The sequence below is a fragment of the Mesocricetus auratus genome, unplaced genomic scaffold (genome assembly GCF_017639785.1).
Source record: "Mesocricetus auratus isolate SY011 unplaced genomic scaffold, BCM_Maur_2.0 Super-Scaffold_100009, whole genome shotgun sequence".
NCBI lineage: Eukaryota > Metazoa > Chordata > Mammalia > Rodentia > Cricetidae > Mesocricetus > Mesocricetus auratus.
In genome coordinates this window covers 12,136,795-12,162,860 of record NW_024429193.1, presented here as the reverse complement: position 1 = coordinate 12,162,860, position 26,066 = coordinate 12,136,795, and the positions used below count along the sequence as shown (strand labels likewise).

Sequence of the window (26,066 nt, the reverse complement as noted above, 5' to 3'; positions counted from 1 at the left end):
TGGTTGCTGAAAATTCTAAGGGTTATGTGCAAGTTCTCAAAGGAAACATAGCTTTACTCAACTAAATAAAAAGAAAGATAACCAGGTATATGCAGTTTCATATCTGTAAAAATCCTAAGTGTCAACATATGGATTTCACGGTATCAGCCCAAATCTCAAGAGCTAGATCAGAAATATCTACCCCGGAAAAAACATAACTGTCCAGTCAATTCTTAACATTTTGCGTGTACAACAGCCCTTGTGTATGGAATGCCTCTCTATAACATGAACAGCGTTACTGCAGCAGGATAAGGACCAGTTCCTGGTAATGATGAAGTCATCACTACTTATGAAAGGAAGGTTCTTTGGCTCTGAATTTCTTCACTAGACCATAGCATCTCAAATCTTTTGGACCCAATGTCTCAAGTGTTCTCCCCTGTAAGTGGCACCTGGACCAGCCCTTTCTGCCTCAGCAGAGATGGAGCAAAGCCTCACTTTGACAGCAGCATGTCTATTTTTAGCTGCAGGTTTGCTTGAAGTGAACAGCCCCTGCTCTGTGATAAGCTGCAGTACATACTACAGCAGATTTTCTGGAAAAAATAAATGAAAGCACTTTTGGGCAAGCTTAGACAAATGAATAATCATAGCAAAAGATTAATTTTCACAAATGTACTTAGTCTCGTTTTCCCAAAATAATTTAAACAAAGCCTCCAAAGCCAAACACATATATTTATTTCATCCTTAATTCACCATTCAACACCAATTATAACTAAAAGCAACTGAAAAGAAAAATCAATAAAATTTTGGCAGCATCTTATTTTTAGGATTAGTGTTTTAAAAATAGATCCCAAAAGAAGCCAACAAAAAATACTATTTGGATGACAAGACTAACTAAAGTCAAGTTAAATATGATTATCTTGAGCACCATGTACTAAAATAAAAACCTCTTTGTAGTGTATGAGTCTTCTAGTCATTAATTTACAACACAGTCAACAACAGCACTGCTAGTGAATATAAGAAATCAAACGTAAAGAAAGCCACAAACGGAATGCTGGTGCTATTAGCACTGTTATTGTTTATAGTTCCTAATGGCTTTAAATGCACTTTACAATAATGCCCACTCTACAAGCATCAACACACACGTCATGTACCACAGCTCTGGTCTTTATAACCACCTCTACATAAATACCTTTTCCTTCTGCAGTTAAATATTTTTTAAAAACATATACAGTGGTAGAGTCTCTGAGACCATACTCACCATTCATGATGACAGCCAACCTCTCCAGAGCATATTGCTCAGAACAACAGCCTAACAGCAAAGGGAGTTATGCTAATCTCTGGAGGCAGAGCCAATGGTGTAAACACATACGCTGGAGCAGGCAGCAGAAAAGCAGCTCTCTTTTGTTTTAAAAAAGCAAAGCCCCCAGAAGCAAAGCCTAAATGCCCAGTAGGAGGTACCCCTACATAACAGAATAATGCCAAAGATGTTTTATGTAACCAGGGTTTTTTTTTTTCTTCCAAGCTAGCTATCCTACTTCCTTCATATACCTCCAGAATAACTCAAAATGGCAGGGAGAAAATGTGAACCAGGATGTATACGATATTCTCAATTGTAACAGCACAAATTGTTACCACGGCAACATTAGACCAGCTTTATCAGTTTCCTTCTAACCAAGAGGTAGCTGTCTTAAAGCTTTAACGAACCAAAACCAAATGCCTTTTATTTCAGGGCAACATGATCTCCAAATTAACACATTCCATACATTTAAGCAGCATACTACCCTTTTTATACATCTTTCCAAGCTATTTTTAAAATGCCCTTTCTCCAAATACTCACACAATCCCATGTTGAATCCGGCGAGGAACAAACAGCGGAATGATTGCACCTAAACGCCTTTCATTACAGCAGCTCCTACTGCTAGCTGCGGACCTCGCTGAGACTAAAGTGCTGTGTGCTGCTGCTAGTGACTATTGGCGATGAATCTTATTGCCCAGATCGCTGACAGCTTTCATTTTTCATGAGCCAAAAGCTATACTGCAGCACAAATATTAACCATTTAAACATTCTGTATCGTGGGAGAGACACGGTGTAATGCTACACACAGCCTGCTCTTATAAATGAAAATCAGGGAATAAAACTTGTAAATTTCCATTAAATTCAGCATTAAGTATCTGATATTAACCAGGTATTATCTAAAAAACAAAAAGAAAAAACCAAACCACCAGCAAATTTACTGGTAATCATTATTTCAGTGTGACATTCCCCCCATTAAACAGGACTCGGAATACAGAGTGTAGGGCACAGTGGGTAGGCTGGAACGTGTGATGAGTGGATTATTCTAGTCTCACAGACCTAAGATTTGTACCACTAATTATACAAAGGGCCTAGGGAGCCATGTCTGTGAGGCAAAACGTTAGCAGGTGAGTCTGCCCCTTTAAAGCTGCCAGGAGAGGCAGGACTTGTGGTGATGGACATTCAGTCAGGAACCTTCCCCAGGAAACAGGCAGCAAGCTGGACAGAACTGCTGGACAGGAGGTCCACTGCTCTGGTACTGATGAACCACACACAGGTCGAGAGGGATCATGGGAATTGCTGGACAGGAGGTCCACTGCTCTGGTACGGATGAACCACACACAGGTCAAGAGGGATCATGGGAATTGCTGGACAGGAGGTCCACTGCTCTGGTACGGATGAACCACACACAGGCTGAGAGGAATCATGAGGCACCACGGGGCTCTGGGTCAGAACACTGAAATCTGTGCCCTTCTTGTCCACCCAGTCTGGTCTGGGAGGTGTAGGGGCTGCACTGTCAGAGGAAGGCCTGATGCTCCACAATGCAGCAGTACCAGTGAAAAAGCAAACTGTGAGGAATTAGTGGAGAAATGCCCAGCTCCCTTAGCTTAGTGCCCGGCAGGAATGGGCAGCAGACTGACGGTCTAGCAAAAGGTGTAGAGAGGAAATGGCAGCAAGACAGAGAGGAGCTACACTCTCCAAAGTCCCCGGGTCCATAGGACACTGCAGCCTCCATTCCAGATCCAAAATTCAATGCTGCTATGGGGTCAAATGTGTGCTTCCTGTCTGTACACAGAGCCACCCGCATGGCCTTGGATAGTATATGTCAACTGAGTTCTGGGGCAGAATAAACCATAAACCATAAACACTAGACCTAAAAACTGGAGTAAAGATTTCTAAATAAAAGCACCAATTCCTGGAGGAAAAACGGCAAGCCAAATACAGAGCTACTACAAATACCTCATTTTAAGTACTCGACTTTGCCCAAACCCATGATTCATAGTGAGAAGAATAAGCAGTCAACAGGAAGTGTCCCATAAAGGGGATTTATGTGCAATTCAGAAAATATTTGCAAATGTTTAGTAAAATGCTGGATGAAATGAAGGGGAACCGTGTAAAGACTTGATGAGAACGATACAACAGATGGGAATCTCAGTACAGAAAGAGAAATGTGAAAAAGAGAAAATAGAGATCTGATAAGTCAACATAAAAATGTAAGCTCACTATAATACTAACAGCACATTTCAGAAGGAGTGAAGAGCTCCTGCAAGTGTGAGCTGAAGATAGACTATAGCTACGAACAATACCAAGAAAGGTGAACAGTCTTAGAAATGTACTTAGTACTGAGGGCCCAACACACATCTAATAGGAACCAGGAAGAAGAGTGGAACATGTTTAGAGAAATAATGACTAAAAATGCCCTAATTTGAAAAAACACTAACCCACAGTCCATGAACCAAGTGAAGGAAACAGTTAAGCCAATACTAACAAGAACAAACATAAAGAACCACATTTCAAAAGCAGGAAGAAAAATCAGTGCTCATGTACAAGGGAAAAGCAATGCAGTGAATGCTATCTTTTCTTTACAAATAAGAGTGACCAGGAAACAGTGAAATGATACACAGAAAATGCCAGAAGAAATAAGAAACAAATATGTAAGAGCTGCATATCCAGGAAAACTATTGTCTACAAAGTAAAATAGACCATTATAATAGAGGACATGCACTATAAGGAGAAATGCACAATGGAGTCTTCAGATGAGAATCAAAGAGTACAGGATATGGCAAATCAATAAGGAAATATGTGTAGATACACATATACACATATGATGATTACACATAGTCTTACATATGTGAGTGTGTGTGTGGTGCTGAGTATCAAATCTTAAACCTGCTAGATATGAGTTTACAAGATGTACAAATGCAACATATATGAAAATGATATCATATTTAGAAAATAAGTTTATTATGAGTGCAAAGTTCTATTTTACTATAAATTATGTCAATTAAACCTGAAGTAGATTGTTATCAGATAAAATCATTAAAACCAGTAAGTCTATTAAGAAAAAATTTTTAACAGTTAAAAAAATCAACAGAGACTTTCAAATGGTGCGATCTGTGTTTGCTCAATAAAAATGAAGGTATTATAAAGGGGAAATAGGATTAATAGTAAGAACAAAATCAATGAAACAGAAAACAATAAAGCAAGATATAAACCACCAAGTTAACGATTACATTAATGTAATGAAAGAACACAAATGAAAAGCAGTAATTATCAACCTGATTAAAAAGCAATATCCAAATAAATGTTATCTGTAAGAGACACTTTAAATCTGAAAACACAAGCAGGGAAAAGGAGAAGGGGACAGGCACCTCACCCCAACAATAGCCAGACACACTGGCATGTCTACACTGATACTGGGCAAAACACTTCACTGATAAAGGCCATTCATTGCAAAACCAACACAACTGGGGAAGTCACTGATTACACATCTGTACTGAACAGAGGAGCCCTACAAAAGGAGCAGACACTGACAGGACTGAAAGGAGAACTGGATAATTTAATAACTGTCCAATCGTGTGCCGTTACAGCAGGGAGATGGCACACGGAATGTGTCTGCAAGCCAGTCGGGTGTGCAAACATCAGAGTGTACTCATACACCTAGACAGCAGACCCCCCCCCAACACACCCAAGTCACTGGTGCAGCCTACTGCTCTCACAGAGTTGCTCTACCAGATGTCTGGCCAGCAGTTTCCCTCCACAACAGGCTCATTGTGGGTTGCCCTAATGCTTCAGTTGTCTTCATGTCTGTACCCATGGACTGCTCACTTTTAATTTTGTAGCGAATAATGATTCTAATCATGTAAACAACCAGAACCGTAGAAAATCTAATGTCATTGTAAAATCCCTTTCTACATTGCAAATGTGATTATCAGGAACCCTGTGGTGCTGAGAGGGGAATATAGTGAGATATTTCATTGTTTTCAATGAAGCACATCCTTCCATAGTTTCTGTCTCTTTGCTCGTTCTTCAAGATCAGTCACAACAGAATAGAACACGTCCAGCAAACAAGCAGTGACGCTCACTGATTTTCCACCTATGCAGTCCTCAGTGGCTTCTTTTATTCCCAGGTCAGGTGACGAGGTCTCTTACTGGCAACAGTGGAGAGGTGTTCCGTATGTTTAAGGTGCACGATGAGCACAGCGGTATGAGAATGATCAAATACAAGAGAAGAAGATGCCGTGCATAAATGCGGTGTGAGGTGAGCTGCATGAGCTGCTTCTCACATAACCTGGTGTCCTGCTTCAGAAGAGAATATTTAATACACAAACAGAACCATGTGTTCTAAAATAATGATAAACAATTCAGCCCCCAAGCACAAAACCAGCACAAATCTGTTTATTCTCCTTACCAAGAATTATGTAGGTCTATAATTTATGTGCTGCACCTTTATACAATTGTCAGAGCAGGAGGTTTGTTGATAGTGCTATGTCTACAAACACATGAGCAGTGCATTGAACCACGGAATTAGGAGAGCTACAGCATCCCTCCGCAATACCAAGTGTTTCAGCTCCATTACAATCTAATGGAGCTACTACCACAGAGGTGGTTCACCATTCCCGAAACTCAGCAACGCAAAGCATGAATACAGTTGGCGATTTCAAAACACTTTTCTTAATAAATCATAGAAATACTAGTCAGGAAGTGAGCAAGGACAAGCTAAATTTGCACAATGCCTTAAACAATCCATAAAATATAGTACCTAAAGTCAACAGAGCGGGATTCTTTTACAATGTAGATGGAAATGCTCTGTGTTCATATGTACGGCAATAGAGCAAGTGAATTAATTCAAAAGGCTTACTCGATCTTCTCAAATACACTCTCTGATCAAGTATAACTAAGGGCTCACAAGATAACAGAGTGGGTAAGGCAACCAGCACCAAGCCTGAGGACCTGAGTTCTATGCCCAAGCTCTATGAGGTAGACAGAGAGAACCAACTCCCTGTAAGTGGCTGGCCCTCCATTCCTGTGCACTGGCATGCACACACACACACACACATACACACACACACACACAAATACACACACACACAAACACACACACACAAATACACACACAAATACACACACACAAATACACACACACCATAAAAAGATATAGTCAATAATTTTTAAAAGCATAATTAAAGAATCAACAACAGAAAGATTTTGGAAATCCTCAAGTCCTGGGACACTGAATCACAAGGAAATCCCAAGGGAAATAAGGAAATATTCTGCACAGCAAGGAAACGATGCTCCCGGGGACCCATGCTACCCACACGCAGCCTATTTCCAAGAGGTCCCACAACCTCATAGGACTGTGCTGCCAGCTGTGAACCAACTGGGAAAATACAAGATCATGGGTGACTAACAGGTTTCAAAGTGGTAACTTCTTCCATTTTGTTAATTGCTTAAGAGGGAAACTAACAAAAATGGGGGAAATGATCAATAACATTGAAAATACAAAAATGATTGAAAAATACAAGTTGAACCAATATGGAACTATAGTAGTAATAGATGGAGGAACATTCAAACATGACAGAAATAATAATTACTGAATTAAAGGATAAAAGCAGTATCATCACAAAGGCTAGAGAAACAAGATTATAAAAAAAGAACATTATTGGCAATTTTATGCTGTGGTAGTTTAAAAGAAAATGGCCCCCAGTGTGAGTGGAACTATTAAGGGTGTGGCTTTGTTAGAGCAGACACAGCCTTGTTGGAAGAAGTATGTCACTTGGAGGTCTCATACATGCTCAAGGCACGCCCAGGGTTTCAGACTGCATATCAAGAGGTCAAGCTCTCAGCTTCGCCAGCACCGTGTCTGCCTGCACGTCATCATGTGTCACCATTATGATAATGGACTGAACCTCTGAAACTGTAAACTGCCCCATTAAATGTCTTCTTGTAAGAGTTGCCACCACAGTCGTGGTGTCTTCTCACAGCAACAGAAACCCTAAGACACATGCCAAGCACATAAGATGACTTAGATAAATTAGTCAAAACTACAAATTACCAGAACTAAGGTGAATGAAATGAATAAATTATTTAAAAGTTACAAATTACCAAAAACTAATCCAGAAAGGAGAAATCATGAATAGACACAAAAATATTAAAATAGTTAAGTTTTTCTACCATAACTGAAAGTTTAAATTCAAATGGGTTCATGAACGAGTACTAGGAAGTTATCAAATATAACACCAATTTTAATAAGCACAGGGTATTCAGAATCATACAGAATTCAGAGCAAAGAAGACTCATGGCTCATTTTATCAGGGCTGAAAGCAAAGCTGGACAAAGACCTAAACGAAACTAGAGATCAGTATATTACTGATGCAAAGATCTCTACCCATGGATGCCTGCAAGTCTGCTGAAGGAGTGATACTCCATGGCTATGCAGGCTCTGCAGGCTCAGGAAAGAAGCTACTTTCACACTGAAAATGAAGGAATAAAATACACTACAAAGGACAACCACATGACCCCCAGCATACACAGCAGCTGCATTCCACAAACTCCAGCAAACATAAAATCCCCTCCACAACTAAGACTGGAAGGGACTTTCTGACTGATGGTAGAGAGAAGAGTCCAGTGGGTTATAGCCACTTGACAGGGGAAGATGGAGAGTTTTCCCATAAGTCTAGGCACAAAGCACTCATCTGCACAAACTTTGCATAGCCAAGGGAATGAAGGGAAACACTAAGGACCATTTTATATTTAAGAAGTTTTATGTGAGGACAACATGATCTGATCCGAAGAGAATTTTAAACTTACAACTAAAAATAATTGAAAAACAAAAAAAGGGAAGAATTCAAAAGTGATATTAACAAAGTCTCATTCACAATAGTATTAGTAGAAATAAAGTGCTTAGCTCAGAACTCCCAGAGACATGTGTACCACAGAAGGTAAAGCCATTTAAGAAATGGACAGGCATGCCACTGATAGGACGACAATGTCTCACAAATTAACCTATAGATACCACAGAAGGTAAAGCCATTTAAGAAATGGACAGGCATGCCACTGATAGGACGACAATGTCTCACAAATTAACCTATAGATTCCACACAGTGTCCACAGAAACTGTAGCAGACCTTTCTTTAGAAAGTGGCAAGTGGATTCGGAAAGACAAAAGCCCTGAGTAGTTAAAATAATTTTGGTACAAGCACAAAATTAGAGGAATTATAATTTGAGAATGAATGAGTTTTGACAAAGGAATTAAGAGAGTTCAATGGAGTCAGGAAAGTTTTTGTAAAAAATGAAGTAATAAAAACCACACACACACACACACACACACACACACACACACACACACACACGACCCACAATCCACAGCAAATATAAAACTGGAAAGACAGATTTGTACAAGAGATGGCTTGGTGCTAAGAACAGCAGCTGCTTTTCCAGAGGATACCAGTTCAATTCCCAGCACCCACACCATGGCTCACAACCGTCTGTAAATCCAGTCCAAGAAATCTGATACCCTCTTCTGACCTCCATGGGCACTGCACATACAGGCATACATTTGGATGAAACGCCCACACATGTAAAGTAAAATAAATACTAACTTTAAAAATATGAATAACTTTGATTAAACAAAGATTTCATAGGGCCTGGCACAAAAGGTACGATACACAAAGGAAAGGAAAAGATAAAAGCCGACTTCATTAAAGTGACAAACTTTCCCTCTTCAAAGGCATCATTTTAAGAAATGATGAGACATGTCAGAAGTTGAGAGAAAATATTTGTAAATCACAAGTCTTCAGAAGAATTTGGATTCAGAATATATAATGGATTTGTAAGACTTACAAAAATTTAATTTTGAAAGTGAACAAAATATTTAAATATGCAAGTATCCAAGTATCCAAACAAGACACACAAATGGCTTCTGAGACAAAAATAAACCAATACCGCTACTTATTATGGACACCAAACTGAACCCACCCTGTGAAATACCAATTCAAACCTTAACTTGGCTATACTCCAAGAGACTGATATTACCAAGTCCTGATGAACACATGAGGAACTCTTCTTTCATTACAGGTGAAGTATGAAACAGCACAGCTACTTAGGGGAAAGTATGCTGGCCATTTCTTGGGACCATAAAAACACATGACATAGTCATTTTCTTCCCAGTCTCTTACTATAGATCTACTCAAAAAAGTTAACTGTCTATAAGACTTGTTTTTAAATAATTTTGTTCTAGTCATACAACACAAAAGTTCTGAAACAAACAGGAAGCAACTATTGATATATTCTACAACATAGATGAAAGATGTCAGAAAAAGTACATTATATACTATATAATTCAAGTGATGCAAAACATCTAGGAAAAGAAATGAAGAGAAAGAGGAAGTAGCCGAGTATTTATGAGTTTAGGGAAGAGTGAGAGATCAGCTCCAAGCAGAGACAAAGAAATGTTATGGAAATGTAATTGTTGACTACTTGAATTCTTATTAAAATCATAAAAAGTACACAGATAACAGTGGAAAATGCCTGGCCTCTGAAGTACAGTATCTGCTAAGGTCGGGTGAGTAGTCTGATATTTTTAGTGAATACCCATAAATCTTTCAAAGACACTGCAAACACCATAATAGGACAAGTTAGAATGAATCCATTAGCCTAAGTCTAAAGATATAAAATGTTAAGATAATAAAGCATTTACTGAGAACAGGGTAGCAATGTCAGAATGAACTCACACTCTTTATGCCTCCAGAGAGTTAAAAATCAAACTGTACAGACATACCATAAGGTTAACAGATAACTCCAACTCCGTAAGTCTTCCTAAAAGTGAGTAGAGGGTAATGAAGAGAACATAAAGAAAGGAACTGTAAATTCTAAAAAGAATGAAAGATGGAGGAGCAGAGTGCCATGACTGTCTTGTTAAGAGCCGTTAACTATGAACAAATCTGAAAGAAACATAACTATGAACAAATCTCAGGAGAAGAAACTCCAAAAGGAAATTCCCATCAGAGTCCTGTGAACGAATACTGTTGGGGGTGGGGGAGAACTCACTATTCACTATCTGGCTATTACTCATCATAGTTTCAAAAGTGTTAGCCCGAATTAAAGACCAAACACAGAATAAAAAGTATGCTAGCTATGTGCACTTCCTTGTAAAGAATAAGCAAATTAACTATCCTGAATTGCATGTTTCCAATTCTTTTGGCTCTTTTATCTAAGGTATCATTATATTGTAATTTTCCATTAAATGATGTCAACAGGCTAGAAATACCACGTGTCTACCCACCATGCTCATTCCCTGACTTATATGCCCAGCACCATGCACACAGACTGGGGGGGGGTGACATATAGACTCATACTGGCTTTCATACTGGTTTTCTACTACTGTAGCCCAGCATCCTGCATTAGTGTGCCTTAAGTATTACTTTGCTTCTGGCTGCTCTTCTTACTCTTATTTCTGAAGGTAGATAATCTACATTTCCCCCAAACCATCCTGAGTGAGGTAACCCAGGCCCAGAAAGACAGATATAGTGTGTGCTCACTCATAAGTGGATACCAGATATAAAGCCAAAGATACTCAGCCTACAATCCATAACCCCAGAGAAGCTAGAACCCTCTTCCAGAAACAGATAGAAGCAGATGCAGAAATCCACAACTAACCAATGGAGCAAGCTCCTGGAGTACAATCAAAGTGAGGAAGGAGCAAAAATCTAAACAAAGGAATCAAGACCATAACGGGGAAACCCGCAGAATCAGCTGACCCCAGCTAGTGAGAGATCACTGACTCTGGTCTGACAAATGGGAACCTGCAGAAGACCAAACTAGACTCCCTTAATATAGGTGACAATGATGTGACTGGGACAATATATGAGACCACTGGCAGTGGGTACAAGATCTAACTCTAATGCACAAACTGACTTAGTGGAGCCCATTTTATATGGATTGATACCTTGCTCAGCCTAGGCACAGGGGAAAAAGGGTCCTGCCTCAACTAGATGATGGGACACACTTAGCAGACTTCCTACGGGAGACCTTATCCTCTACAAGGAGCAGATGGGAGGTGGGGGGGTGGGGAAGGGGGGAAGGAGGGGAGGAAGGAGAGAGAACTGGAACTGGAATGTAAAAAGTAAATTAAATAAAAAATGGTTTATTTTATAGTCTGCGTATGAATGTTTTTTCCTTCAAATATGTATATGTACCACCTGTGTGCCTGGTGCCTAAGAAGGCCAGAAGAGACCTCTGGACCCCCTGGAGCTGGAATCGCAGGCAGTTGTGAGCTGCCACGTGGGTGCTGGGGACTAAAGCCAGGTCCTCTGCAAGAGCAGGAAATGCTCTTAACCCTGAGCAAAATCTATGGCCCCATAATCATAGCTCAGAAACTTATAAACATAGAAATTTATTACAATCAATCCGCTCATAAAATAGTTGCTGAGTGAAAAGTGACAAAAAGTAATTCTGAAGCTGCAATTACACAAAGGAAAGGAGCTAACCCGTGGGGTGCTTTAAAGAGCTCCAAAGGGGAACAGTGATAACCTGGCCTAGTACAGCCACTTGAGCTGTCTAGTTCTGAGGAAATTCATATCCTAAATCGTGTCCTTTTTCACTGCAGTATTTACATATACCCTCCACTAAAATGAACTTGTACCCACCACAGAAACTGATAAGCATTCCTTGGGAGGAAAGGACAGGTAACAAGGTGAATGGTATCAACACATTTTCTATTTTAAATGTTGCAGCTTAGACATTGCTAGGTGTGAAAATCAATGGCTCATGACATGCAAACCCTCAATTGCTTTCAGTTTATATAAATGCAATTACAATAAAGATGATTTAAAGGGGGAAATACAAAAAGTGTTCTAGGAAGACAAGTCAATGAATGTCAATAACCCCATTTATTCTGAGTGAGGACAAAAAGCAGAATTCCTCTATGTTGCTACTTTGAACACCATGATGTACTTAAGTGTGCATGGAAATAACTGAAGTTACCAATCAGGAATTACTGTTAATTTGATAGTTAGAAACAAAACCCATGCAAATGACTCTGTAGTCTATGTTCCATATTTATTCCTACTAACAGGGTCCCTGGAGAGGAGAAAAGGCCTGATTAAAGCTTATCACATTTTCTATCTGCCATTTAATCAAAGGGGTATGACTGTTATCCTTAGGCTGAAGCAGGAGGCTCAGGGCATGTTTGAGGTCATGTTGGGGAAGTCCTGTGTATATGTCAATAAATTACTGCTGGCCAATAGGAATCTAGATAGGTGGGGCTAGGAGTCCAGGAGGATTCTGGGAAGGAGAAACACAGGAGAGTTCGAGATGTAACGCCATGGGGTAGGAGCCCAGAACTATTCTCCGGTAAGAGACATACTTAGATTAACAATTATGGGATAATTACTTAAGCAGAGCTAGCCAGTAAGAGACAAGCAAGGCCAACAGCTTCATAATTAATATAGCCTCCTGTGTGTTTATTTGGGACTGATGCAGCTCTAGAACCAGGCTGGCAGGAAGGCTTCTTTCAAGGAAAGCTTCTTTTTACAAGGTCAGCCTGGGCTACATAGTGAGTTCAAAGTCAACCTGAGCCACATAAAAAACAAAACAAAACAAACAAACAAAATGCCCTGTTTCAAAAAAACAAAACCATGTTTGCCTAAATTAGCCTTTAATAGTCCATGAGCCTAACTGTTTAAAATAAATTTATTAATTTTATTTTATATGTATAGTTGCTTTGCCATGGGTGTCAGGTTCCCTGGAAATGGAATTACAGACAGTTGTGAGCTGCCATGTGGGTGCTTGGGAATTGAACCCAGGCCTTTGAAAGAGCATTCAGTACTCTTAACCACTGAGCCATCTCTCCAGCCCCATGAGCCTAATTTTTAAAATGTGATTTCCACTTAGTTGTCTCTTTCGACAGCACGTTGGGGTAAGGCTCTCCCAGTGTATCAGGAGACCCACGTTCTCTTTTCTGCCCAAACAAGCCTGCAGTTTCCAGCAGTGCTTTCTGTCAAAAGCTCTTCCTTGGCCAGGTAGAATGGCTCACGGGGTAGGGTGGGGTGGGGCTGGGGGGGAGTATGTATTTGTCCCAGAACCTGAGTTCAGTCTCAGAACCCACAGGATAGCAGGAAAGAATCAATTCCTGTAAGTTGTCCTCTGACTTCTACACTTACTCATCTCCATCCACGTCCCCAAAGAAATACTGCTAAAAAGCTCTTTGTTAGCACATACGCAAATGAATAAAAAATGTTTTCATCGCAAAAAAAAAAACAAATAAATGCGGAGCGCAGAAATGGCAGGACTGCAGTTTCTATTTTCTGCATTTTCTCACCTCCATCGGCAGACACGAGGGCACACTCACTGTTTCCTCCTTGCACACAGAAACTCCAGTACCAACTGGAGTGCTTTGGGGATATGAAAAGGAGAAGTAGATGGAGGAACATATACTGAACGTCAGTTGTTCCTTAACCATTTCTTACCCAGGCTCATTTATTCACGGAGCCACACCATTTGGTCATAATTCTATTTTTATGCCATAATCATATAAAGGGGAAAAAACAGCATTTTTAGTCTATTTTTCTAAAAGAAATCGTATGTCTGTCACTGCATTTTAAAAGGTTACAGAAAGTATACAGGACTTGTACACTTACAGTAAGTTCAAACATAACTTCCAATGATTAAATTCCATTATATTCATTCAAAAGCAGAAAACCAATTCTGTCTCTGTTCCTTGTTTGAAATTAAAAACACCTCTAAAGAACACAAAATGTCTACAGAATAGTTTATAAGGCTGCAATACAGAGCAGGAAGCAGGTCCATGAAGATGTTGTCACAAAGCAGGTGTACCCTTGTGATCTTATTCCAGTTCTCAACAGTTCATGAACTTAGACACACAGGGGACTCTCCACCTGTTAGCTTCCTGTGCAGTGAAGAATAAACCCAAGAAGTGAGATCTTTTAAGAAGTTGGGCATGATGGTGCAGGTTTATAATCATAGCACTCAGGAAGCTGAGGCAGGAGATCTTGTGTGAAACGCACCCACACACCCCACACCCATAGACACACACCCATAGAGACAGACACAGACACACACACACACACAGAGAGAGAGAGAGAGAGAGAGAGAGAGAATAGGTTTAATTATGTTGAATGAAGACAATTTTTCTACAAAAATGAGCTCTTCTTCATTTTCTTCCTAGAGTAGCTTCACGGGAGTTAAAAAACAAGGCTGATGTAGTAAAACATACCCTAAGTTTCTGCAGAGCCAGGCACATTTTTATTTTTAAAATGAGTTTTCTTCCTTAACTGCTTTGGGATCCATGGATACCAAGAGGCAAACTTGAGGACAGCAGAAAAAGGCAACTCCTGCTCTCAACCACAGGGGCATTCCTTGGGAAGCGTCCTAGCTAAGGTGGGGAATGGAGTTAGCAGTGCTGTTCATATGTGAAACTCAGCCTGTAAACTTCATGTCATCAATGCTGCTAGATCATTTCAGCAAAGCAGAAAGTCTGACCATTTTAACAGATCCCAAAGAAATGTAATACAATACATAACTTGTTTAACCTATAGTCGTATTTATGCATGACATAAATGTAAATATTAAAGATTTTAATGTCTATCATGTAACAAATGCAAATTTTTTGCATAGATTAATAATCTGCTTTTATTTTAAAGGTTTTTCTGTAACAACTGGGATAACTTTCACATATTCATTTAACAGGTGACAAAACCAATAAAACTGTAAACATGTTTCTTGTCACATTCAAATATAAAGTTAGTTATAGATAAAAGAAATTAAAATGATCAGCTCATTGTTTATATTTGTTTCTATACCTTAGAATAAAAAGTAAAAAATACAAAACAGTGACATACATTAGAAATTATATAAGAATATCACTGACAATTTTATCATTGATATTTGACCTACGTAGTCATATAAATTTGTTCTTAAAAATAAACTATACATGATTCCGCTCCACTTACTAAGTTTTATGAAACTTCTCACCATCTTGAAAAATGTCCTTCTGCAAACCACAAAACAATTGACAAAACTGGGTTCTTTGTGTTTGATCCTGAAACTCAAGGACGTTAACTCCCAATTACAGTGTATCCGTAAAACAAAATAAACAAAGAACTACTTACTTGACCTGTCCCATAAGGCAGTGTGTTCGGAGACCTGAAGGCTGTCATTTTCCAGAGCTGCCCTCTGGTCGTGTGCAGTGGCGCCTTTGGAGTGCCTGTGGAAGAGCCGACTGGCAAAGCCTTCCAGTTTCTGGAGGGCAGTGGGCGTGCTGCTGTGCTGGCCACAGGACAGGTCTTTGTAAGCTGCCATTCACGTGCAGTGACACTTTAAAGTAACTGCAAATGTTCCCAGAAGGAGCTCAACTTCCTATCAAGAAGCTAAGAGCTATGCATGTGTTAAAACTTCCTGTCTGCAGCGTTTGCAAACCACTACTGCTGCTGTTTCCTGTTAATATAAAACAGCGTACTACCGAGCCTTCCTTTGCAAGCGAAACTCCTCATCTCAGCTAGAGATGCACACTTTAAAACTTGCACTATTCGCTACAAGGCTCTAGGTCTTTACTATTCTGATAGTAACATGCACGAGAATGAACACAGTAAATATAAAGGTTCATACACAGAGCAAGGAAAAAGTCTTTTTCAAACTATGGGAAACTAGCTAAACATGTATTACAACCTCATGTAACCACAGGCCAAATATTAACATGCTAGAATTAGCTTACAGGAAGTCAGCTGACATACAGACTTTATGAATCTTTATAAGCAGTTAACTTTTCATGAAATTGGTATAAATCGATGTGACAAGACTCTTTTAAAAAAAGATACATATGTCACAACTAAGAAAAGACCCTGAACTAATTTCAAAGAGTTCAAAGTTGCTAACTCACTCATTTAAGTTTAATACATATGGAATTACAGAAATTTAGCATACCCATTTACTTATCAAATTTGTTTATGGATATGTATGTGCCTGTCTATAAACAGTACATTTCAAAACACTATAAATCTGGGGAAAAAAGAAAAATCCGATTTAAATTATGGAAGATAATCATATGGCAACCATGAGTTGTAATTTTATAGGCCCATACCAAGAAATTTTCATTCAGAGAAAAAGAATTCCTTCCAATTGGTTGAACTCCTAATAGAGAAGACTACTAGACTGCTGCTTCCCTACTCTTCTGATTTAATGATCTCTTAGATACATTGCCTTCAAAAAATAAAACTTACCACCTCCAATCTGCAGGATAGCATTTAACAAGGATTTTGAGTGTTTGCTTTTTGCTTTTTGATATTATTTGTGTCAGGAGTGTGTGTGTGTGTGTGTGTGTGTGTGTGTGTGTGTGTGTGTGTGTGTGTGTGTGTGTTTCCTTTGGAAGTTCAAATACAGGAAAGAGGGAAAATAAAGGGAAGACTTTTAAAAAAATATCTTTCTGGAAAATAACTTAGACCATATTCCACTGACTGTTTTAATGCAGTAAGTAGGAACCAAAATGGTAAAGTAAGCATGAACAATAGTAACCAAGCTAGGGTCACTCCTGCAGCTCACACGCAGGTCTGCCAGGGAGACACTGAGCTGAGAATCCCGCCAGGGAGAAACGTGTGATACAACAGGGCAGACAGGTAGACAACAGGACCTACACGACTAACCTTAAAATGTACAGCTTTCTCTAGAATCAACTGTGGCTAATCAGTGACTTATTAACACCTGCGGGAAATGTCTCACACAAAACAAACCCTGGAGTCTGCAGGGCTGAAGTGTCCAGAGCAGAGTGACCACAGGCAGAAAAGGAGTAGGACTGCTCTCCTAACAGATTCTGCTCATTATCACGGTCACCACCAATGTCACCTTGTCAGCAGAGCACTTCTACACAAGTCTTAGGAAAGTAAACTCGTCTCCTGTCCCCACTCCCCTGATCGTGGCATATTAATATTGGCTGTTTATCAAGCCGACTCCCTGTTGTTTTACCTTAACTCGTTAAGTGCAACACGTATTACAACATCAATAAACATGTTAGTTAAGTACTCACTGTTACCACTTTAAAGGTCCAAGAAAGAGCCCCAGATACTAGAAAACATTGGAATTTACAATAGGATGATATTTGAAAGTAAACTAGCAAGTCCTAAGTAATAATGGAAGTGATATTATCAGAGTTTTCATAGTTTTCTACAAAGTTCGTCTTCATTCTTTTGTGCTTATTAAGTGCAAACACAAATTTCCAGAACGCCTTCTGTTGCCCCTGCTTTCAATCGCCACCACCTTACTCATCTCGGCTTCACTGGCCGCCACACACCACACCCATGGTCTTTCCTTGTCAAACACAGCTAAGCACAGCACTGCAGCTGCGCCACATTCGTTTGCAACACACATCTAGCAGACTTATGTTTGATGTTGCTTAAATACAGGAGTCCCACACTTCAAACAACAAATGAGATCCATCTAACTAAACACACAAAATACCAAACTATTATAGCAAAAAAAGTAAAGTTCACAAACTGAGTATCTTGAAAGTGCTTATGTGAAAGCTTTTTTTCCTTTTTTATTTAAATAAAGCTGTTTCTTTTTGTTCCAAAGACCATGCAGAATGTAGACTATTTCATTTTTGAACTATTTCTTTGTGGCAATGTGACCAGGAAGCTGTTGCTATGGAGAGGTTTGGAGGACTTGCTTTTTATTTAAGAACTCTGCTGGCATCTACTGCCTGAAAGAATCAACTGCAGCTCCAACTAAAATGAAATTACAGGAAACAGCAGCAGTTTTCAGAGGTGAAGTTGCTCTGATTGCTGTGGGATGCCATACATACATACATTCATACACACACATATATGTGCATACGTGTTTCTTATATTTAATATCAAATACTAATGGTATATCTGCTAAGCACTTTACCACATACAAGATCTGCATTGTGCGGTTAAGGTTCATACAATCTTTACAAATGAGTAACAGCACCATTATCATGTGATTCCCACCACCCGCCCCTGTGTCCCACACGGGACTGAACCTGGGGTCTCACACATTCTAGACAAGCACTGTACAACTGAGATGCTCCTCAGACACCTCAAAGACTGTACTTTGAGACAGGGTCTTGCTATGCTGCTTAAGCAGGATTGCACCCTGAGATTCCCTTGCGTCAGACTCCCCGAGCGCTGGGACTCTGGCACCGTGCTGAGCTGACCATGCCCATTTCAAGGTGGACACAAACTTACACACCATAGCGACTGCCTAGAGTCATCAGGTGTTTTCATGCTACATGAGCAGGATTCTGCAGAAACCTTTCAGGTCAACGACAGTCTCTCCTGGTGGGAAGTGGAGATGGCAGAGTTGGACATGATTGGCTGCTGGATCTACTACCAGGGATTTGAGACTCTGCCATGGCATGGGTGACCTTCAGAAGGTCACCTTGTAGCCTTTCTGTTTTGTTGTCCATATCTACGTTTACAACCACACTGGGGCCAAGCAAAATTACGTACAGAAGTTTGAAGGTTAAGTAAGACATGGAATCATATTTAACATGTAGTGATGCTGCCTTCATATGGAGAATAGCATGACCGTGACCTTGTTAGAGTAGAGTGTTGCCTTTTCTACAATGTTATGTAAGTGGTTTCATACACAGAATGTGAAATTCATTTAGCATAGCATAGTAACTGACATTTATCCATGTACTCTGAATATTTCACCTTTAATGAGTAAGTACTCCACTGTATGGATTTAACACAATTTACACATCTGCTAACAAACTGTCAAAAATCAGGGGGCTACATCTGTGTGTGTCTCCTTCTGGGCCCTGGTCTCTTACTTTACCTATGACAATCACTTCATCTATACCTTGCTGCAGAATTGCTAGTCAACCTAGAATCTTGAATCTTAAATCTTAGTGTAAATCTTCCAACTCCCACCCCATCATATCCCCCCTCCCTCGCTCCCTCCGTGTGTGTGTGTGTGTGTGTGTGTGTGTGTGTGTGTGTGTGTATGTGTGTGTACTGATGAGGTTACACCTGGGGCTAAATCAATTTAGTCATCTTTATAAAAGTAATCATTCAGCCAGGCATTAGTGGCACACACCTTTAATCACAGCACTCAGGAGGCAGAGGCAGGTGGATCTCTATGAGTTTGAGGCCAGCCTGGTCTACAAAGCTGCACAAAGAAAACCTGTCTCAAAAACCAAAACAAACCAAAACAAACCAAATCAAAAACCAAAAAGTAATCATGCTAGGGTTTTATTGGGATATTGCTCATTGAGAAAAATAACACCTTAGCTCTGTACAATCAGTCCATGACTCTAGAGTTTCCTGGCACTAATCTGGGTGTATGATTTCTTTTTTAAAAAATCAGTTGTCTACAGTTTTCAGTATGGAGAACTTACATATAATTGGGTAAATGTAGACTAAAGCCTTTTTTAAGGTTTAAATTTGATTTTAACTGATGCATAAAAACATGGAATTACACACACTATGGTATATTGAAATAGAATATAATATACAAATTTTGAAAGTTTTTTGACATTTTCAAATATTTTATAATTGCTCACTGCTGGCTTTTATATATTGACAATGAATAGTCTACCCATGATAACCTTACTAGTTCCTTTTTATGTGTGAATTTCTTGGAATTCTTATATAGATTTAATCATTTTTGGACAGCGCTTCCCTAAGATTTCTGCTACCTTTGTTTTCCTTGCCATATTGAATGTCTTGAATGTCTATGACTTTTCAGTGCAATACTCAACAAGAGAAGAGAAGATAGGATTGTCTTATTTTATGTCTTAGGAAGAAAGATTTTCCTCATTTACTATGGTAACTGTAGATATAAGTTTGGTAGTTATTCCTTATTGAACTAATAAACCCCTTTCTGTTTTTAGTCATGACTTGAAGATACATTGTTTGATGTATCACAGGGTTCCAATTCTTTTGTGTGAACCAACTTGGAGAAACCCCTCCCATTCTTTTCTTATACTGCTGGGTTTAATTTATTAATAATTCTTTAGGGATTCTTGTGCCTATATTTAGAATAGACACTGTTTTAACAGTTCTATTTTCAGATTCTGTCTGTTTTTGGAATCAAGATAAGGTGACTTCATCAAATAAGCTGAGATGTGTGTCTTCCATTTTCAAGAAGAGATTCTGAAAGGGGAGCTCATTTTTTTTCCTTCAAAGTTTGGGAAAACTTGCCTGTGAAGCTATATGGACTAAGGAAGGTTTTGCTTTCATTCAGAGATTATAAATACTAATACTATTCCTTCAATAGCTACAGTACAACCGACTTGTCTATTTCTCTGTGTATGTGTATACACATGGACTAAGGGATGTCTAGTACTACTGAAGCCCCCTTGTATATCTGTGAAGGCATTTCTACTGAACTGATGTTGAGCAGTGTCTGAGAGGAAGACATTTGCTAGCTGTGGGCAGTGCCTTCCCACAAGCTGACAGCCAGCACAGGCCGGTAAAGTCCCTTTGAGCGCACCTACTGTGCTCCCATCAGATGCCTGCTCCTGCAGCCATGTTGTGTGGACATAACAGCCCTGACTTTAGGCAGCTTCCAGCTTCCAGCACTGGGGTGGGATAGCTGAGACCTATGTGTAGCATGGGTCAGATATTGGGCTTCAAGCTGAAGATCAGAAAAGCAAAGCAGCCAGTGAGCAGCTCTAACCTCTACCAAAGCCGAAATGGAGATCCTGTCTTCCCTGTCACTGAAGCTGAATCTCATATGAGATTCTTTGATTCTTCCTTATATACTCTCTAGTGCTGGAGTTAAAGGCATGAGCTCTGTTACTCTTTTAGACTGAGTCACTCTCATGTACCCCAGGGTAGTCTTGAACTCACAGAGATCCATCTGCCTCTGTCTACTGAGCCCTGGGAATAAAAGCATGTGCCACCACTGGCCAGCTTCTATAGCTAACTAGTGTGGCTAGCTTTGTTTTCTGATCCCCAGGGAAGCTTTATTAAACCATAAACAGTATGCCACCACACCTATCATGCAAGCCAGCCAAACACATACCCTTTAGCTTTCTGGACAGTGACCCTGGCTCTGTTTCTTGTCAGTGCAGATGGTTGTTAATTGAGTCTCTATCGTGCAAGCCAACCAAACACATACCCTTTAGAGTACACACACATTTTATTGGCTCTGCACTTCTAGGCAGCCCTAATGAAACAGTGCTGCTCACTATCTTCTATAGCCTGGACTTTGTTTAATTATTTAGTCTTTGTTTTAATTTTAAAATTAATCGGCATGTCTGGTATTAGATTTCATTATGGCATTTTCAAAGTCTGTTCTCCTGATTGTCTCCCCCTCTTCTTCTGCACCCACGCAATCTCATGTGCCCCCCTTCCCTTTCACCTTCATGTTTTCAAGACTCACCCTCTTCCCCTCACATTCTCAACACCCCCCCCTCCTCTCTATTCCCACATCATCCCTGCTACAGACATAGAGACAGTGCGGAGCAGGATCCTTATGAGAAAGAACAGACAATATGTGTCCAAGGCCAACACGTCACTTGATATAATAGTTGGCAGATACATGTATTTTTCCACATATTTCATTATTTTATAGCTGAAGTAAATTCCAGCATGTAGATATCTCCTGGGGATCATTTTGGCTATTCCCTGGTTTTGCTTCACACAAATTTTAAACTTATTTTTCCTAGTTTTGTGAAGAATGCCACTGTACAGAATCAATTAAAACCTCCCTCAAAAATACAAGAGGTTTGTTACCTAGGTAATGCTAGATTTTGTCGAACTATGATTAACCACAACAGCTTCTCCTAACTTTAAAATATCTTCTTCAAAATATTTAATGGAGAAGAAAACAGAATATTGCTGGATCTTGCATGGTCCAATTGCATTCAATGCAATTATTGGAATAACTAGATTTAGATCTACAATTTCTCTCCTGTTCTACTCTTTAAATTTTAATGAATAGAATAGACAAGCTGGAAATTACACGTCTTTGGGGTTAACGCAGTAGTTTCGATTGTCTTGATACACAAATAAAGCAGTGAGATCACATCCACAGAGAGATGATGCGTGTACCCACCACCTCCATAACTTTTCTCATGCTTCTTCACTATTTCTCTCTCGTGCCATTCAAATCCCCAGCAAGCAGTGCTTTTACCAATACAGAGCGCCTGCACTCCACAGACCTTTCCAAGAATAGAATTCCATTCATTAAAGTAAGATTTTACCTTACAACAGACTGAAGTCTAGAGTGCTGCATAGATTCTCACTCTCCAGTTTTACTGACATTTTGCTTTTATGAGTGAATTTTTATAATTTATCAATCAAACACACCAAGGATAACCAGCTCATTAAAAGTTCATTGCTTTTACATAATGTCTTTTTCTGCTCCAGGATTCCCCCCAGGATGCCACACTACATTTAGTCTCTATGTTCCTATTGGCTGTGACAATCTGTAGATTTTCCTGCCCCCCCTCACAAATTTAGGGAGCACTGATCACCTACACTGTAAAATGCCCCTCGCCAGAACGTTGTTTTCCTGATTAGTCTGGAGTGATAGCTAAGATGCTCAGCTATTTACATCATGTTATATCAAGTTTGTGTTTCAATGTAACCTATCACTGCAGGAGCTCTGGCCATCGGATGCAGCTGGTAGTGAACAGTTAGAACACTTCTCACCCATGCTTTCCACACTGCACTCTCTGCACACAACACTATACCTCCCCTAGGGCTGAGGGCCATTCTTCATCACCGGTGATGCGAGACTTTGCCCCATTTGTGTGCTGTCATTAACTTGTACGTTCACATTTTGACCTCTAATCCAACACCGTATCATTTATCCATACTCTGGTCACTAGAGGCTCTCTAGCTCCCTCTGTGCCCCTGTGATATGCCTCATCTTGTGTATGTATGCTCAGCATGCCCATGTGTCTCCTCGCTTTCACCAAGGCCCACGCTTCCCTTTTATTAAACTGCAGTGTCTGAAATCGAGATCAGGGAATCAGGTATGCTCATTATTACTGGGGTTTGCTCTTTTGGCTCCAAATATTTAGAGGCTTTCTAGCATTGATTTCTAGTTAAAATCCACTGTAGTGTGAGGAAGTAGTTTTGTGTAACCTTTGTTTTTAGTCTGCTGAACTGTGGTCTCTGGGCTAGAATGTGGTCTTTTGGTGAACATTCCACATGGGTTAGGGTGGGCTGACATTCTGTTGTTACTGGATAGAACCATCCACACATGTCAACTGAACAGAGCAGACTGTCATCACTGTTCAGGTGATCAATACACAGTGAATTCAACCTGCCTGGCCGAATTGTAAAGGAGCAGTGATCATGGATTTGTGATTCTCCTTCCAGCTCTGTTAGTAAGTGAAAATGCTGCTTTTCAGAGAGGTGACTGGCAGAAGTGTGTAACACCCGCTTTGTCCTTGACTGCTCTCAGCCTCATGCTCTGAGGTCAGCTTCTGAAGCTAATGCAGCCATTCTCGCTTCCTTTATGTTAGTGACCGCAAGGCAGGTTTCCTGTCCTCTCTACCCATCTGCCTGCATGTAGTGTGGGTTTCCTAGATAAAACACACAGGGGGATTTTGTTTTTGCTTTTGTATTTGAGTCGTGTCATAATCTACTCTGATAATGTCGTCCTGAAATTGATGTACCGACACCACTCTTTAAAGCAACCCAGAGATTCATATTTGCTGTTTGTAAATATTTCTACTTGATTACATTTACCCTTTTTCTCTCCCTTTGGATCCTCTTCTTATTTTAACTTAAATTTCACTTGTTACCCTCTTGTCACAACTGCTCTGATTTCTAGAAACATTTTGTACTGTGACTTGGAATTCTCAGTTTACATCTTCAACTAATCTAAGTTCAGTTTCCAAAAGCATCACATTGCTCCCTTTTTTAGTAAGTGTTGTGTTCCATCACTAACCTGTTAGAATTGTCAGGTCACAGAACCCATGGTGAGTACTGAGATAAGCAATGTAAAGGAATCAGTGTGTGTATATACGATATATAGACATACATAAAACGTGTATAGAATATATATGTATACACCCAACACACACACACACACACGGAATATATTCTATAAAAAAGGAGCCCATGCAGATGCATGGTTTCAGAGGGTTCAGTTATAGGCATTTGGGTCCCCTGCTTTTATGCCTGAGGTCAGGGAGAACATCTAGGTGAGGGGACTTGGTGGCGCAAAGTCATCTTATGCTAGCCAGGAAGGAGAGAAAGATGTGAGGGGTGTACTGGGCAGGGGAAACTATCACCTTGAAAGGCAATCCTCTAATTACTAATTTCCTAAGGTGCAAAATCCTAAAGTTTCCATGACTTCCCAACAGCCTATTAAACTATGAACTCATCAATCCATTGATCAGGCCGCAGCCCTCATGATCCATTCACTTCCCCATATGGTGACACCAAGAACACGCTTTTAACACATGAATTTAAAAAGGAAAACATTTCAGATCTTAGCCAGATGTATGAACAGCACAAGCATGGACACATGCTCGGCCATCTTCCTCGCAGACACTGGTCCCCAGGCATACGTTACAACTTTTGACAATGAATCACAGGCTCTTGAGAGTGTCTCCTTGTTAGCATTAGTTTTCCATTGCGGGCAGCAGCAAATGTCCTCTCCCCCACTGCTCTGAATCCTGAGTTATCCCCATTCTCTTCTACACACTTGGGCACTGCTACTTACACAGAAGTTCAGTCGAATGTCTCAGTGCACACCTTGCTTGAAGTGGGATCAGGAGAAAAGTGCCATGTAAGACTTCACTCACGGGATCCATCCTGCAGGGAATTCCCTTTCTTCTGGAGCTGTCTCTGCAGAAACCCGCCACACAGTGCTGGGGCCACATGGCCTGAAGTACAAACTGAAAGGTGTGGGTGTGCGTGGGTTTTAAAACCACAAAATTCACCACCATGCCTGTCTCTTTCCAGGGTTTGGTTTCCCTGCCCAACCTGCTTGCTGTCATTTACCCTTCAAAGTGTTTCCATAGCAACAGGATGATGTGAGTTTACTTCATCTTATTAGTCAACACCAGAAGCCAATCTCGTCTTTTTATTTTAGTAAATGAGAACTGATTGGGAAATTAAAAATGATCAATTTTCAATATGATTTCAGTACAGAATTAACACATACACTTTCTAAATAAATCCAATCAAGTTACAGTGCCTTTGTCACAGAACTATGTACAGAGAGTTATACACAGGGCCTGGAGAGGTGGCATGTGGTTAAATGCACTTGCAAAGAACCCAGGTTTGGCTCCTAGAACCCAAGGGCAGCTCACAAATGTCTGTAACTCTGACGCCCTCTTCTGGCCTCTGTGAGCAACAGTCACACACATGATATACATGCATACACACAGACAAACATTCATACACATCAAATCTCTTTTTTTACAGAAAATATATGGCAACCACTCAGAACAAAGGTGATGTGTTACTAGTAAGGAATTACTGTTTAATACTCGAGAAACTTTTCAACTAAACAAATTTTCATGATCACTCTCCCGTATTTTTCAGTTTTGGGTCTCCTTAATGCCTAGCATAACAGACAACAACAAATCTCGAAGCACAGTAGTCTAAAAGAGTCTATAATCTTGTTTAATATTCTCTCATTCGCAGGGAAAACTCAGGTGACTTCCAGTGGCCTCCAAAGTCCGAGCACAGTAATCAAGCCCTGCCACTCACCCTTTAGCAGGCCTCCTGTTTCTGCACATGTCCCTCCTAACCCATGTTTGTAAATTCAGTTCTTGCTCTGATTCAAAGCCATACTTGGGATTTAAAAAGAACATTCTGGAAGGTAGGATGCTCCCCTCCTC

General features: G+C 40.0%; 1 protein-coding gene across 7 annotated transcripts in view; it reads right to left on the bottom strand.

The window, feature by feature from the left end:
* Positions 1–26,066, bottom strand: part of Prkacb (protein kinase cAMP-activated catalytic subunit beta) — a 93,946-nt gene that overhangs the window by 43,781 nt on the left and 24,099 nt on the right. Inside the window, exon 1 of one of the 7 annotated variants that reach the window (XM_040751617.1) lies at positions 15,403–15,613. The exons of 2 other annotated variants lie outside the window; for them this stretch is intronic. In XM_040751617.1, the coding sequence (XP_040607551.1) occupies positions 15,403–15,592 (190 nt within the window). In that variant the 5' untranslated portion in view covers positions 15,593–15,613. Of the gene's footprint in view, positions 1–1,237; positions 1,510–1,816; positions 2,017–15,402; positions 15,614–26,066 lie in introns of those variants that run through there. 4 more of the 7 variants (XM_040751619.1, XM_040751621.1, XM_040751620.1 and 1 more) reach the window with 4 other exon arrangements.